At 36.7% G+C, this 17,000-nt stretch overlaps 1 protein-coding gene across 3 annotated transcripts in view; it reads left to right on the forward strand.

The window, feature by feature from the left end:
• Jmjd1c (jumonji domain containing 1C) overlaps positions 1-17,000 on the forward strand; it is a 163,982-nt gene that overhangs the window by 52,503 nt on the left and 94,479 nt on the right. For all 3 annotated transcript variants that reach the window (XM_057751048.1, XM_057751047.1, XM_057751046.1), the window contains exon 2: positions 10,345-10,509. Coding sequence is in view for 1 of the 3 variants with exons in the window: in XM_057751046.1 (XP_057607029.1) it covers positions 10,345-10,509 (165 nt within the window). In the remaining 2 variants the exon portion in view is untranslated. The remainder of the gene's footprint in view (positions 1-10,344; positions 10,510-17,000) is intronic.

The following is a 17,000-nucleotide window of genomic DNA, read 5'->3' on the forward strand; positions in this document are numbered from 1 at the left end:
TGATGTGCTTTCTTCCTTTCTCTGTGCTTTCTTCCACGAAATAACTTGTAGATTTGACTACTTGCATTTAGTAGTAAACAAGGCACATCATGAGCTCTGAGAATGTTGGAAGTTAGTGTGGTGATTTTTTTTTTTTAAATCTTGAAAACACTTAAAATTTCCCAGAGAAATCTACTTTTGTCTTGACAAAAGACTTGGAAATAAGCTGGGCAGCGATAGTGCACGTCTTTAATCCCAGCACTAGGTAGGTAGAGGCAGGTTGATCGCTATGAGTTCAAGACCAGCCTGGTCTACAAAGTGAGTTCCAGATCGCTATGAGTTCAAGACCAGCCTGGTCTACAAAGTGAGTTCCAGGACAGCTGGGGCTACACAGAGAAACCCTGTTTCGAACCCCCTACCCCATCCCTTATCCCTAAAGACTTGGAAATAAGTTTTTGGATTTACTTTAGTTTTATGTGTATGACTGTTTTGCATAACACATGCATGCAGTGTCAACAGATGCTGGTCCCTTTCCTTCCCAATTTTGAAAGTTGTAACCATTGATAAAAGACTGGACATGGGAACAGATGCTAATCCTGAATAGATTTCATTTTTGAAACTTGTTTAACTCTCCTTTTCAGGAAACATTTTCCACCACTTCATTGACTATCTCTATTCTAGAGACCCACTGGTAAACTCCTAGGGAATGAACCTCTTTTAGCAGAATAAGAGTATCAGTCTGGGATGGGAAAGACACTGCTTAAACACTGCTGCTAGTATAAATTGTACCCAGTTTTTAATATCAGCTATACTTTACCCCAGACAGTTTCTTAACTTTTGGGGGTGCCTCTGTGGTAGATTGTTATTGGAATTTCCCAGCTCTGGGTTTAGCTTAACTTCCTTTATTTCATTAAACTATCATTGCTATTGTTGTGATTCTACTATCTAATTATATGCATTATACTTATTCATACATTATAATTATACATTTATTAATATAGGATTCTAATATTCTAGTATCACTCAATTCTGTTCTTTTATCCAGTCTTATTTTTTTCACGGAATCTTTATAATCCATCAATTTTGTTCACTTTACAGTTTGGTGTATATCTAATGAGTCAGGATAGGGCTCTGTGGAATACATTGGAAGACATGGTGCTTTGGATTCGTTTTGGTTAAGACTGTTAAGAGGTTTATCTAGCTATTTGCTGTATTAATATGCTTGCACCTAGACATTTTGCTCCTAAATATATTTTTAGGTTTTTTATAATATTTTCTCTTTAAAAAAATGTAGATACTAGTTACCTTAATCACCTAAACAAAGGATTTTAATTGATAATGAAAATTTAACATTAATCCTAGTAAGATAAAATTAGCTCAATATAAACATTTTCAAAAAGATTTATTTTTGTGCATGTACACACGTTTCTCTATGTCTGTCTAAAGTTTAGATTCAGTGGCTCTTAACCTTCCTAATGCTGTGGCCTTTTAATAAATTTATTCATATTGTGACCACAACCATAAAATTATTTCATTGCTAACTGTAATTTTGCTACTGTTACAAATTGCAATGTAAATGTCTGATATGTAATCCCCAAGTAGGTTGCAACCCATAGGTTGAGAATATTCTCTAGAAGAACCTTCTTCCAGACTCTAGAAGATAGCATTAGCATTGGATTCCCTGTGGATGTGAGCTGTGGGATGTGGGTACTCTGACCTGAGCTAGGTACCTCTACAGGAGAACTAGGCATTCTTAACCTTCTTGCCATCTTGCCAGCACTAATGCAATCCCTTAAAAAGCAATAGTAAGCTGCCTTGGAAATATTTTTTTAAACCGTTTAATTTTATGTGTATAAGTGTTTTGTCTTCATCTATGTATGTTCATCATGTATATTCAGTGCCCGCAGAAGTCAGAAGAGGGCATCAGATACCTGGAATTAGAGCTACCATGTGGGTCTTGGGAACCAAAAGTGGGTCCTTTGTAAGATCAATAAATGCTCTTAACTACTGAGTCCTTTCCAGTCTCGAGTTTTTGGATGTCTGATGCGGTTTGATGGCCTTAGATCATTGTAAGCCTTCAAAACTTAATAGCGCTCGCTCTCTCTCTCTCTCTCTCTCTCTCTCTCTCTCTCTCTCTCTCTCTCTCTCTCTCTCTCTCTCTCTCTCTCTCTTCTTCAAATCTGAATCCAGACACTCTGAACCTCCATTTATTGTAAAGTCTTAGAGATTGAACCCAGGGACTTGAGCATGCCAGGCAAATGTTCTACCAGTGCACCATACTACCACCCATGTGTCTACATTTGTTTATTCACCCACTCATCTTTTCATTTATTCAGCTCACTAACGTTTATAAAATTATTTACATATATGAGGCCCTAGAAAGCCAAATAGTGATATAACTTTTACTATAGAGTTCATTCTTTAATAGGGAAGTTATTCTCCCACATGTTATTAGAATTGTTCACATCTGTATAATTAAAGTATAATTTTTGCATTTTGGTCTCTTAAACATATTAATGATTAATGTTTACTTTTAAACTCAATATGTGGCATTATAAAAGTTGACTCCAGCCGGGCGGTGGTGGCGCACGCCTTTAATCCCAGCACTCGGGAGGCAGAGGCAGGTGAATCTCTGTGAGTTCGAGACCAGCCTGGTCTACAAGAGCTAGTTCCAGGACAGGCTCCAAAACCACAGAGAAACCCTGTCTCGAAAAACCAAAAAAAAAAAAAAAAAGTTGACTCCAGGCTGGGGGTAGTGGCGCACACCTGTAATCCCAGCACTCAGGAGACAGAGACAGATAGATCTCTGTAAATTCAAGGCCAGCCTGGTCTACAGAGTGAATGCCAGGACACGCTCCAAAACTACAGAGACACTCTGTCTTGAAAATGGGGGGAAAGAAAGAAAGAAAAAGAAAAAAAAAACCCAAATTGATTCCAGCTTGGGTTTCGGCTCTGCCATGTATTAGTTATATAATGCTGCTGGGCAGATTGTATAGGCTTTCTGGTTCTTAGCCTTCAGGTCCAACACTCAGCAGAGGCAGGTAGATCTCTCTGAGTTTGAGGCCAGCCTGTTTTACATATCAAGTCCCAGGCAGCCAGGGCCATACAGTGAGACCTTGTCTCACCTTCCCTTCAATTTTTTTTTTAAATGTGGCTCATATGCCAAATAGTGTATTACGAAGGTAAATTGTAAATAAAGAATATGCTGTGGTGGTTAATACATTGTTAAGTTAAAATATGGTACAGCAGGTAGATAAGACACACTATGTCTAAATAGATCAGTGTGTGCTTCTGCTTCTGTTTTCCAACTTCTGTTTTTAAGAGGATGTCATTTAATAACATACTGAAAGTTCATAATTGTCTTTCCTCTAAATGCAAAGTATGGTGTGGAAGCATGCAGGGGCATGCCTTTTTATCTCAGCACTTAGGCAGAAGGGGGACAAAGCTCTGTGAATCCCAGGGAGGAATAGTGGTCTGCATTAAAGTTCTAGGTCATCCAGGGATACATGCTGAGTCATTGTCTAAACAAATGAGAACCCACTTCTTATTCTGTATTCTAAGAAGTTGGGATATCAAGTTTATTTCAGAAACTCAAAAAAAAAAATCAAGGATTCATCTTTTTTAATCAGTTTTATGGAAACCAAACATTGAATAAAGGGAATTTTCACTAAGTAGACCATAGTCTATATGATGATAAAGGAATGATACATTTAGAATATTGTCATTTTGTAGATTTGAGGGATGTATTGAGTTAAGATAATAATTATCATTGGCACAAATACATCATATGTATTCAGATAGTACATGTCTTTTTTTGAGAGGTGTGTTGATAGAAGATATTGCTGTATTAGCTAGGGTGGTCTTGAACTTGCCATCACCTGCCTCACCCTCCTGTGTGCTAGAACTGATGGAACTACAAGTGTGTGCCACTGTGACAAACTAGTGTGTATGAATATACAGTGCTTTTTGTTTGGTAGTTTTCTCTATTCATCCTGAATTTGAGTAAGACCATATTGAACAATTACAGGAGGTCAAGGACAGAGACACACAATTAAACAAAGCACATTGAGTAGTCAGCAAAATATAGATAAATGAAGATTATATGGAACTAATGACTTGATTTCTTTAATAATATAATCACAGCAGGAAAACGTTAGGGGGAAACCTCTAAACAAAGCTAATTTGAGAGGTATGTCAACTAGTTGGAGTTTGTGGACCTTTGAACAAATGAAAGTTAACCATAGTACGTACAGCAGTTATTGTCCCTCCCCACCCTTACCTTAAGTATAGTACAAGGCAATAAGACTGTGTGCCAGTGCCCTCTGTATGTTTTGTGGAAAGGTGCCAGTATAGCTGAGCATGGTAGCTCATGTCTGTAAATTCAGCACTCAGGAATCTGAATCAGGAGATTGTGGGAAAGTCCAGACTGAGCTACCTTGTTAAGTACAAGCCTTCTAGGGTCAAGTAGCTAGATTTTATCTCAGGGAAAAAAAAGTGTTCTTAGTTTATCTGAGAGCCTGGGCTGTTTTCTAGGATTTTATTATAAATAATAATAATAATAAAAACTTTGAACTTGAAAAAAGTAGGTTTTATATCTGAAACTCCTAGAACACCAGATTGTCATTTAATTTTGGATCACTTCTGTTAATTATCTTTCCACTTAATTTACAGTATTACCATTTAAATTTCATCTCCTTTGAGTCCGCGGATGAGTTTGTTCATGTGTAGAGTGTAACTGACTTTCTTCAGTATGTGAGGTTCTGCATGCTTGAGTTCTGTGGTTCTTCAATCACTAAAAGCACCTGTTCAAATTATTCACCTATGTTTCTGTGCTTCCTTTCCTTTTGAGAGATTTGAAAGGTTTTGTTTCAAGATACAAATATTTTGTCGAATAAATTTGTAACTTTTTCTAGTTTGTGGCTATTTTATTTTGTTAGCACTGACTTCACAGAGCAAAAATTAATTTTGTTAATATTTTTTCTTATGGATTATTATCTTTTTTTTTTTTTTTGGTTTTTCGAGACAGGGTTTCTCTGTGGTTTTGGAGCCTGTCCTGGAACTAGCTCTTGTAGACCAGGCTGGTCTTGAACTCACAGAGATCCGCCTGCCTCTGCCTCCCAGATTAAAGGCGTGCACCACCACCGCCCGGCTTAATACTGTTTCCACGAATCATTTTGCTACCCAAAGGCCACAAGAGTTTGGCTTGTTAAAAATTTTTTTCTTTTTAGCCTTATTTGACTTAATTTTTTTAGGTTTGTTTTATATTCTTAAGTCTGAGCAGTTTGAGTCTTTAAAATATGAAGCATGGATTAAAGTTAAATATTGCACGTGGGGGTATGGATGTCCAATTATCTCTGCATTGTTTGTTGAGGAGACTTACCCATTCTCCTTTGAGGTGACATTACACTATTATCAAAGACCAATTCTCATTTATTACAGATTTATTCTGTGGCATTCTTTTATTGATTTTTGTCGTCTTTTTTTTAAGCAATATTCTTGTAGACAACTTTGTTTTCAGTCTTTTATTACCATTTTGTGTGTGTGTGTGAGCATGTGAGCATTGGGGAGTATGTAATTGGTTGTCAGAGAGCAATTTCTGTAGTTGGTACCCTCCTTCTTCCACCCTTATGTGTGTTCCAGGTATTGAAGTCATGTTGCCAGGCTTGCTTGGGAAACATCTTGGGAACATCTTACCAACCTGGTATTCAGCTTTAAATGGCGTAGTTTTAGAAGTCCAGTTTCTTTTTTTTTGAAATGGTTTTGGATTTTCTGTTTCTTTGTACTACCCTGTGTATATTTTAGAATCTACGTAAAGAAAATACTGTTGGGATTGTGATTGGGATTATACTGAAACTGTGAATCAATTTGGGGAGAATTAATTTTAATAACAAAACTGAAACTTTGAATTTATGAATGTAGTAGTTTCATTTATCCCATGGAGCCTTGAGTTTTTCCATTATCATGCAGTAGTTTTCACCATACATGGCTGTAAAAATATTTTGTAGCTGACTCCACTATGTTAGATTACTTCTTGTTTCCTACTTATTTTTATGTTTTTGTACTGCTTTCTCATTCTGCAATAAAATGCTTGACAAAATCAGCTATAAGGGAAGGAAGGGTTTATTCTGCCTCATAGTCTAATCCACCCTGGACGGGGAAGGCATAGTAGCATGAGAGTGAGGTTAACGCTGCATCCTCAGTCAGAAAACAGAGATAGCAGTGGTACTTTCTACATTTACTGTGGCCTTTCCCACCTTAGTTAACCCATTCTGGAAACCCCTTAACAATTTGCAGTCAAGCCGGGCGGTGGTGGTGCACGCCTTTAATCCCAGCACTCGGGAGGCAGAGGCAGGCGGATCTCTGTGAGTTCGAGACCAGCCTGGTCTACAAGAGCTAGTTCCAGGACAGGCTCCAAAACCACAGAGAAACCCTGTCTCGAAAAACCAAAAAAAAAAAAAAAACAATTTGCAGTCAATATTAGTCATCACAAGACAGCCTAGTGTTAGAAACAGGGCCTGGAATATACCCAGTTAAATATGCTATTCCAACGCAGACTTCAGAAATCAACACCTTTCTCTCGAAGGTCTAGCTTCTGCTGCAAATTATCACTTGTGCGGATGTCAGTCTCTATTAGACCGGCCCACTGGCTCACCCAGCTGCAAATAGTTTTTTACATGTTAATAATCGACTTCTGTCAGGGTTTATAGATATGTCTAATCAGTACTTATAAACCAAAAGGTATAGATTGCTTGATGTTTAAATGAAGGCTATTTATGTACTTTTCCTTCAACTTTAAATTAGCTCATACTTTTATACTTGATATTAGTCAAAAGATGATTCTTTGGTCAGCATAAAAATATTTTTAATTGCATTATTTTATTGGTGTGGGTGTTTTGCCTGCCTGTATTTCGAGTTTTGTGCTTGGTCCTCATGGAGTAGAGAGGAGGGTGTCTAATCCCTGGAACTGGAGTTGCAGATGACTGTGTGCCTCCATGTTGATGTTGGGAATCAAATCTGGGTCCTCTGGAAGAGCAGCAAGTGCTTTTAACTGCTTGAGCCATTTCTCCAGCCCCCATGGTCAACATTTTTAGAAAAAGATCATTTAAAATTACTACCAGAATGGAACGGCTTTTTTTTTTAAATTTACTATCATCATCTTCCAAGGTATTAAGTATATCCTATTAATTGTGAGTTTTGGCAGTCTAACAGTATTCAGTATAGCCGTTCATGTCTGGATGGTTACATAAGAATTTCTCTATCCATCTAGGGTCTGCAGGCTCTGCATGTTAAGTGAGATAGATAGTTCAGTTTGCCTTTCTGAGCACTATCATCATCTGAAGTTTTTGGTTATGGTACTAGTATATATACTATCTCAAAAAGTAAATTTATGCTAAATTGAACACTTTTTCTGAAGTGGATTTTAAAGATATATTCAGAAAGAAAATTAAAGTTCAAAAATTTTATCTATTAATTAAAAGTTGGAGCTTGTCATCCTTGTCAAGCATGTTACCCTAAAAAAAAAATGTGGCAAGCCAGATGTGGTGCATGCCTTTAACCCGAGCACTCAGGAGAATAGCCCAGGTTATGTAACAAGTGCCAACTAAGTCTTTTTAAAGCTTATTGTAAGGGTGCCATGTTATTTGCCATTCCTCTCCTGTGTTCCATCTAAGGTTAATAAAGGTGATTTTAAGGGTCTGAAGAGATTACCCAGAGGTTAAGAGCACTGGCTGCTCTTCCAGAGGTCCTGAGTTAAATTCCCAGCAACCACATGGTGGCTCACAACCACCTAAAATGAGATCTGGTGCCCTCTTCTGGCCTGTACACATGTATGCAGGCAAAAACACAGTATACATAATAAATAATCTTTAAAAAAGGTGACTTTAAAGGGTTATTGCAAACCCATTGTAGTTATGTTACCCGTATATACCAATATATATTGTGTTCTATGAGAATTATGGCTTGGAGGTTGCAGATATCATTTGGACTTCATTTGAGCCTCAGTTCTTTTGATGTTTTGGTTAAGTACAAAAAAATGTTCAAATGTTGAGATGCCAAATTATCCTGTTCTGCATGCATCTGTTCTCTGTCCTTTCCTTTTGCAGTGCTAGAGATCAGGTTCTTGGACATGCTAAACAAATGTTCATTACTGAGCTACATCCCTCGCTAGCTTGATTTGAATTTTTTGAGCATCTGTTCATAGCAGACCTTTTTGATTTCTTCTTATAAAATTATTTATGTAGATCAATGCATAGATGAACCTTACAGCAACTATCTTTCATTGTTTTCTATATTTCTTTCTAGAATATTTTTTTTAGTATTTCAGTAGCAAATCCGAGAAAACTTTATGGATAAACTCAGTGGTGGTGGTGATGATGTAGTACAATGAAACTACTAGTGAAGGGATTAGATAAAAGTTGGGTGTTTGTTACTTAACATTTCATGACTTAACTTCTTCTGGTGTCTATTTTATAAATAAGAACATGAATATGATGATTATAAGTACACACACACATAGAGAGAGGAATGGTAATGTAGTCTAGCACATATATCATTGTATATCTATTTATTGAGATAAGGATCTCATTATATATCCCTGATTGTAGACCAGATTGGTCCTTAACTCACAAAGATCTGCTTGCCTCTGCCTCCCAGTACCAGGCTTAAGGCATGCTCCATGATACCAGGCACCTTATTTTTAGTATGAAGTATTTTTTGTGGTTAAATAGCATTAGGATGAGGTTGCTATTTGGTTTTGAATAAACCACAAGACATATTTCTCAAAGCCATGCAGTTCATTTTCACTTCATGTAAATAAAGCAATATGAGGTCTATATTATACCAAGTGGGTATAATCTACTTGCAGCTATTTACACTAAGTTAAAAAAAAAAATCACTAAATAGCAGGGTATAGTAGCTCATGCCTGTAATCCCAGAACCTGGGAGGCGAGGCGGGGGTCCCTGTGAGTTTCAAAGCTAGTGAGGTTAAATTACGAGACCTTGTCTCCAAAAATAACAAAAAGATTATTAAAGCAGAATGTAGTCATCTCAGTTACCAAGGGGCCAGATCTTAGAGTTCATTGTTCTGATATCTCAGGGTGTATTTAAAATATGTTCATTATGAAATAATTTCCAATTATTCTTTTATCTTTAATGTTGTCATCACATTAATAGGCATGATTGTTCAAGCAGCCCCCAACCCAAGTTCTTCTGAATTCTTAGCATCCTATTGATTAGTTTTTATAAAGTTGCAAATGTTTATATAGAATGGAATCTTCTTTTTCCTTTCTTATATAATCATGAACACAATGTTTAATCAGCAAAAAGAGCAGCTATATTTAAGCATACACATACTTTTCTTAGTCATTTATATTGTTGTGATATAGTTTACACAGAAAGTTAGTGACTGCTTTAGTTTGCAGGTGCAACAATTAGGCAATATAAATTAAAACAAATAAAAAAGAAAACACACCAATTCTTGCCTCAAAGGGTCTTATAGTTAATAAGAAAAAAAAAACAGCAATAGCCGTGAACAGAAAAAAAAAATCCAGCAAACAAATGGAATGACCTAATTGCTCTTTAGCTTGCGGCTGCCCTGCCTCAGACTATAGAATATAGAGATCATTGTATGTGCCACCACGATCTGCTGTTTTGTTGTTGCTGTTTTCCCATGAAAGATTATTAAGTTTTTCCAGATGTATTTTCTGTATCATTAAAAATGTATTTTTCCATACTCTATTAATGTGGTTTATTATGTTGATTGACTTGTATATTATGAGCAATTTTCTACTAACTTTTGTGAATAATATTTTATGCCAATTTCAGTTTATATGTTATTTGTTTACCTCAAGGATAGGATGGTTTGCAAAGCCTAATGTGTTTTGTTTGCCTTTTCTTCTTTCTAGTGATGAGATTTCAGGGCCTTTTGTACTGAATTATATACTCTAAACTACTAAACTGTACTTCAAGCTGCCTGTTTATTTTGGAAAATGCTTCCCAAGCTCCACTATTAGAATGGTCAGTTACACATAGATATTTAGTGTGTATTTCAGATATGCTGGCTAATATGTGCTGATCAGCATTTTTGAGTTACTTTTCTTACCATGTAGTCCTTTATGATTTATTTCCTTGTCAAAGTAATAAGTAGGATGCTTGTTCTAAGAGAACACTACAAAGCTCCAGCAGTTGGGAAGTAAAAACAGGAGGATAACAAGTTTGAGACCACATTGTTCTATATTATACCAAGACCTCATGCCCCAAACCTCAAAAGTAATGTTAATAATGTGTTATCTAATTTTGTTTCATGGGTTAATATCATTGCTGTATGTTGCTTATAAAATGGTATGTTCTTTTTTTTTTTTTCCATAGGTGTATGTGGAATTTGATGACCTTGAATGGGATAAACGGGAGTGGGTTAAAGTTTATGAAGATTTTTCAACTTTCTTGGTGGAATACCACTTAATCTGGGCCAAAAGAAACGACCCTAGCCAGACTCAGGGATCAAAGAGCAGACAAATTCAGTGGCCTGCACTGGTAAGATATGTTCATGTTTTATTAAGTGTTTTCAGTTGTTTGTTTAAGGTGAATAAGCATCAAATGTAAATTGAGATGTGTCTGGCCAGCTATAGTTTAAATTCATGAAAATTTTTTGATCTGGCAGAAGTTTTAAAGCACTATTATAATTAACAGCTTTGTCAGTTTGATTAATATTTTTCAGCATATAGTTCATAGTTTGCTCTATCCAGTTAGGTAAAAATAAACTCAAATAGTTATAGGCCACTTGAGAAATAGTCATCTAGATGTTTTCTGTGTGCTGTCGAGCAGCCTTGGTGAAAGAAACTTCAAAGTGAAAGAGAGACACTTGAATTACAAAGCATTCAGCGACACATGATTGTTCTTGTTTACAGTGATACATGTTTAGTTGGTGGGTCGAATTCATTTATATCTGGAATTGGTTTGTTTAAGAAAATATTTTAATAAAGTTCTCATTAGTTTAAAGATGTCTTAGGGTTTCTGTTGTTGTGAAGAGTCACCATGATCACAGAAATGCTTATGAAGGAAAACTTTTAGTTGTGACTTAAAATTTCAGAGGTTTAGTCTATTATCTTCATGGCAGTCATGGTGCAGAAGAAGGAGCTGAGAGTTCTGTCTTGATCCACAGGCAACAAAAGGAACCAGGCCACACACTGGGCATTGCTTGAATAAAGGAGATCTCAAAGCATACCCCCACAGTGACACACTTCTTTCAACAAGGCCACACCCACTCCCACAAGATCACACCTCCTAAATAGCACCACTCTTTATAGGCCATACCTGTTCAAACCATCACAGTTTTAGAAAACAAATATATGAACTAAACAAGATTACTAAATTCTGTTAGGAAAGCCAGGCATGGTTGTATCTAACACCAGCAATTTAAGAAGTAAAGCAGGAGGACTGGATCAGGAGTTCAAGATGTGCATCATCTACATAGTTTTAGGGTAGTCTGACATCCTAGGAACAAAAGAAAATTCTTTTAGGAAAATAACTGTTAACAACTATTACTATTTACTGGTAAAATGTACAGCAAATAATGAGTAGGCAGTAGTTCCTTTAAACTATTCTCCTATTAGCATTGTGGATATCCTTTATCCTTTAAAAATCATTACATTGGGCTGGAAAGATGGCTTATTAGATAAGAGCCTCTTCTAGAGGACCTGAGATTTGTTCTGAACACCCATTTTGGGTGGTTCTCAACTGCCTGTAACTCTAGCCCTAGGGGATCCAAAGGTCTCTTCTCACCTGTGGACACCAGCATGCGCATGGCATGTTCACATAGAGATGCACACAAATACACATAAATAAAAGAAGGCAAAATGTTAAAAAAACAACAACAACAGTGTTTTGGGTGTCTGATAATAACTGATGAATAAGCCATGTTAGGCACTTTCAATCCCAAACCCTAATATTGGGGATTGAATTTGGGGCCTCATGCACACTAGGCAAGTCTTACTAATGAGCCAGTCTCTAGACTTTCAAGTTTTTAAAAGCATGATTTTTTTACATATTTTATGGCTAGTTAACTTTTTAATGCTTTTCTAAATGTAAAATAGAAATTTACTTCATCTCTTTTGACCACTGCTTTTAAACAGTTTGAAGACATAACATGATTTTAAAAATAGAGACTAGGATGTAACTCAGTAGTAGAATAATCGCGTAGCATCTACATGTTCCTGGATTCAGTGTGAATAGAATAAGTAAATAAGACAAAAGGAGTGAATGAAGTAAGTTGAGTCAATAGCATTATAAAAGAAAATAAAATACTGAAAATGATTTCCATGAACTATAGTTTTAGATAAAATCTTCAAGAAACAAAGATATTCATTTTATTCATGGGCATAAACAAACTTATTAAGTGAATATGTCCCAACATTAGCAACAACAACAAAAATTAAGCCAGGTATGTGTACTGATACACCTTTGATACCAACAGTTGAAGCTGGGTAAGTTCCAGGCCAGCCTTCTCTACATAGTGAATTTCTGGCCAGCCAGGACTACATATTGAGACCTTGACTAAATAAGTTTCACAAAGTTAAATGTGACACAAACATACTGACATGGATCAGCAACAACAAAAAAGTTAAGCAATGCTAACATACTTGTAAAGGGTTTCTGTACCCCAATATTAAGTCTCTCCACTTACACAGTAATATGAGTCAAGCCGAATTTTTAAAAAAAAAAAAAAATAGGTTTATTGGTAAAACGCTCCTGTGTAATTCTCTGGCCCACAGAGAAGAGACCAAAAAGAAAACTACCTGGCCTATCTCTAGAGGGCAGTTTAAATACCCCATAGGTGTGATCTTGAGTATCTCTGGGAGAGGAGCTGCCTTTTTGTGGGGTTTCTGAGATGGGACATGATTTGGAGAGAGAGAGAGAGATGGGGGCAGGGTGAGGTGGAGCTTCCCCCTGAGCAGTTAAATTACTTGTTTGTTTTTAGATTTATATTACTGATATGTGTGACTCTAGAGATCATCTAGTTCCTCCTTCTGGGAATGTTGTAGTTTTTCAAGTACTTGTTATCTGATATACAATGTGATATACTAAGGTTAGATTTGGAATCCTGACTACTATTTACTATGGATTTATGGGCTAATAATATCTACTTTTTTTTTTTTTTGGTTTTTCGAGACAGGGTTTCTCTGTGGCTTTGGAGCCTGTCCTGGAACTAGCTCTGTAGACCAGGCTGGTCTCGAACTCACAGAGATCCGCCTGCTTCTGCCTCCCGAGTGCTGGGATTAAAGGCGTGCGCCACCATCGCCCGGCTAATAATATCTACTTTTAAAAATTAAGCAAGAAAATATATAGCTCAAATTCAGAATAGCATTGGAATGAGTTTTGCCTTACATAGTCTTTGAAGGATGTCTTTATAAGAACATACTTACTTGTTACTTTTTTTTTTAAGGGGCTTATCAGAACCAGCTGGGGTTTGATAATTTCCTGAAACTCACAGAACTTACTGAAAATTAATAAAACACTTAAGCCTCAGGCCAGTGGTGATGGTGGCAAACACCTTTAATCCTAGCACTCGGGAGGAAGAGGCAGGCAGATCTCTGTGAGTTTGAGGACAGCCTGGTCTACAAGAGCTAGTTCTAAGACAGGCTCCAAAGCCACAGAGAAATCCTGTTTCGAACCACCACCCACTTCACCCACTTCACCCCACCCCATAAAAAACCATTTAAGCCTAATTTGCTATTTGGAGATTTTCAGCTAGTTTGTACTCCTAATTAGCTAGAGACTATTTCTTCAGGGAAAGTGAGGGGTCAGAGCAAGAAGGACAGAATGTCATCAAAGTCCACATGGGTAGGCAGTTAGAAACCCGTCCAACCACCTCATGTAAAAACAGTTTATTTTCTTGTAGTATGTGTGTGCATGTGTGAATATGTATGTGCAGGTGAATGTGAAGGCCTAGAGCCTCAGACTCCCTGAAGCTGGAGTTGCAGGTGGTTGTGAGCCACCTGCGTTGATGCTGGAAACTGAGCTCCGAGCCTTCACAGAGAGCAGTTTGTGTCTTAATCTTCTTTTCAGCCCTCTAAAGCAATTTCTAAACTGCTTTGTTTTTGTGTGTAAATGGGTACACACGTGTGTGGAAGTCAGAAGATAGTTGTCACAGTTCTCTCTATCTACTCTGTGGGTGCTGGGGGTCAAATTCATGTTGTCACACTTGGTAGCAAACACCTTCACCAGCTCAGCTGTCTCACAGGCTCTGATTGTGAGTTAAAAGCATTGCTATATTGGTAATAAACATTTATATGTATTATAGGTGTTATATATGTATTTGTATTTTGTGTTTTCTTTTGATTGTTTAGAAACGTTTTAGTTATGTGTGTATCTGTGTATAGATTTGTACATATGAGTACATATACCAGAGGACAGAAGTGGTCAAATCCAAGGTAGCTGTGACTTATAGGCAGCTGTAAACCACCAGCCATGGGTATTGGCAGCTGAATTCAGGTCTTCTAGAAGAGCAACTAATGTGTGTGCTGCTGTGCCCCCCTCCCCCAATATTTTAAAGGTCACGTGTTGCTGTGTAGTACTGGCTTATAGCTCAAGGTCATACTTTTAGTGGTCTCATGTTCTAAGGAAATTGTGTTTATCAGTTTTCAGTGACTTCTACCAAAACATCTTAGAGATAGTCTTTTTGTCAAATGTCAAAACTTTGTGGCTTATTGATAACACTTAAGTACTTTCTTATCACTGGTAAGCATCTTTTGGCAAATGGATAGTAGATGGCTTGAGAAATGGCCCAGCAGTTTAGAGCACTATTTGCTCTTGCAAAGGACCTGACAATTCCCAGCACATGCACGCACACACAAACACACACACACACACACACACACACACACACACACACATTAGCTCTTTATTCATAATCCCAGGGGATCTGGCAACATCTTCTGGCCTCTTCTGACACCAGGTTCACATGTGGTGCGCACACAAACACACACACGCAGGGAAAACACACATGCATATTAAATAAAATTTCCAAACTAAACAAAACATGGGTACTATAGTCATGTTCCATATATGACTTATTTACTGTGTGAATTTTCTATATTACAGTGGTCCACAGAGATTATAATGAAGCAGAAAAAGTCATGGCACTGTATAGTTTTGCTACACTTTTTCTGCATTTGTTTTTTTAAATTAAGGTGATTTTAAAAAGTAATTTATTTTATGTTCATTGGTATGAAGGTGTCACATCCCCTAGAACTGAATTTGCAGACATTTGTGAGCTGCCATGAGTGTGCTAGAAATTGAACCCAGATTCCCAGTCTTCTTAACCTCTGAGCCATCTAGCCCCTTTTCTGTTTTTTTATGTGCACAAATACTTAGCTTTTGTTTTAGTTGCCTGGGTAGTTAACATCATAATAAGCTTTACTGGTTTGTAGACTAGAAACTATAGTGGTATATTATTTGTGTTTTAATGAATAAAGCTCGCCTCTGAAGATCAGCGGGAAAAGCAGCCAGACCTCTCAGTCTTTCCAAACCTTCAAATCCATGAACTCATGGAGCCATTCTCATTCAAACCATCATACTGTCCTATGACTGAGTTTATAAACAGAAGAAAAAGTGTAGAGTACAGATTTTAAGTACTCTGGAGGTAGAATCAGGAGGATCAGTGGAGATCAAGGTACCCCTGAGCTACATAGAGAGTTTGAGGGAAGGCTGTGTGATACCTTTTCTTAAAAAATGTTGTGCCAGATGGCTTGGATAAGGCACTGATCCCCAAGCCTAGTGACTTGAATTGTGTCACCATAACCAAATGAAAGGATATAATTGACTTCTTCAAAGTTTTCCACTTGACTTTCCCTGTGAATGATAGGGTTCACAGGAATGCCAACCTCCTTCTGAAAATATTAATAATGTAATTTAAATATTTAAATCCATAATCAAAGGCATTTTAATTAAACTAATTTATGTTATAATGTGGAATGATACTTTAAGGTTATTAAAACTAGCTTCAGGGCTGGGGTATAGTTCAGTGCTCATGTTGGCTTCTTATGCTAGAGACCCTGGGGTGTGGGGGTACTAGATGCAAAGGAGAAGGAGAGGAGAGATCAGAAGCTTACCCTTGTCAGGTGTGTCCAATGTAAACAAAAAAAACAAAACAAAAAATCCTATTCATACATCTTTTGGCACTGCAGCACAACGTCACCCATAAATTCATGCTCTAGGACTGTGTAGTTGTTACAAAAAAAACCCCAAAAGACAAAATAAGATCCCCTGCCCACAAAGCTTATATTTAATCAATTTTACAGTTTTATGTTTGGTTATTTTTATAGCTATCCTTCTTTAGTGGCATGTCAGCTGTGGGCCACAGGTTATACACACAAATGTTATTTAATGCATAGACTAATTTATAAGAGATTATTTCTGGAATGTTGTTGATTTTGCACATTTGGAGAAAATCTATATTTACTGTACTGCCGGTCATGATCTCCCCCCATCAATATATGTCTCCATTTATTTATTTCTTAAGTTAAATCTTTAGATAAAGTTGAGTTTTTCTTCCCTACAGTTTAAAAATCTTGTTCATTAATCTTGTATTCTGATAGCATTAGTTATTTATTGCTTGTACAGGTAAAATCTTATAGAACACAGAGAAATAGAATTTTTTGTGTAGTGAATTTTTTCTTTGCCAGTGATTTTCTAATTTTTTCAAATGTTAACTGGTTATGATTTACTTTTAAGAGTAATATTATAAATTTTTCATAGCTTCTTAATTATAAAAAGTTTCTGCTTTTATTCTTATATAATACTGATTTTAAAACTAGATGGGCTTATCTCCTAAGTACAGAGACTTGTCTGTGAATATACTTTACCTCATAATTATCTTTACAAGGGGAAAACAAAATAATTGAATCATTAGATGCAGATAATGAATCCCTTTTAAATACTACTGAGGTATCTGGCAGATTTTTAGTGTAGACCGTATACTGAGTTACTCAGAGAAGATAGGCTAGTCTCTAGATTTCTACCTCTGT

Source organism: Chionomys nivalis, chromosome 19, assembly GCF_950005125.1.
Source record: "Chionomys nivalis chromosome 19, mChiNiv1.1, whole genome shotgun sequence".
NCBI lineage: Eukaryota > Metazoa > Chordata > Mammalia > Rodentia > Cricetidae > Chionomys > Chionomys nivalis.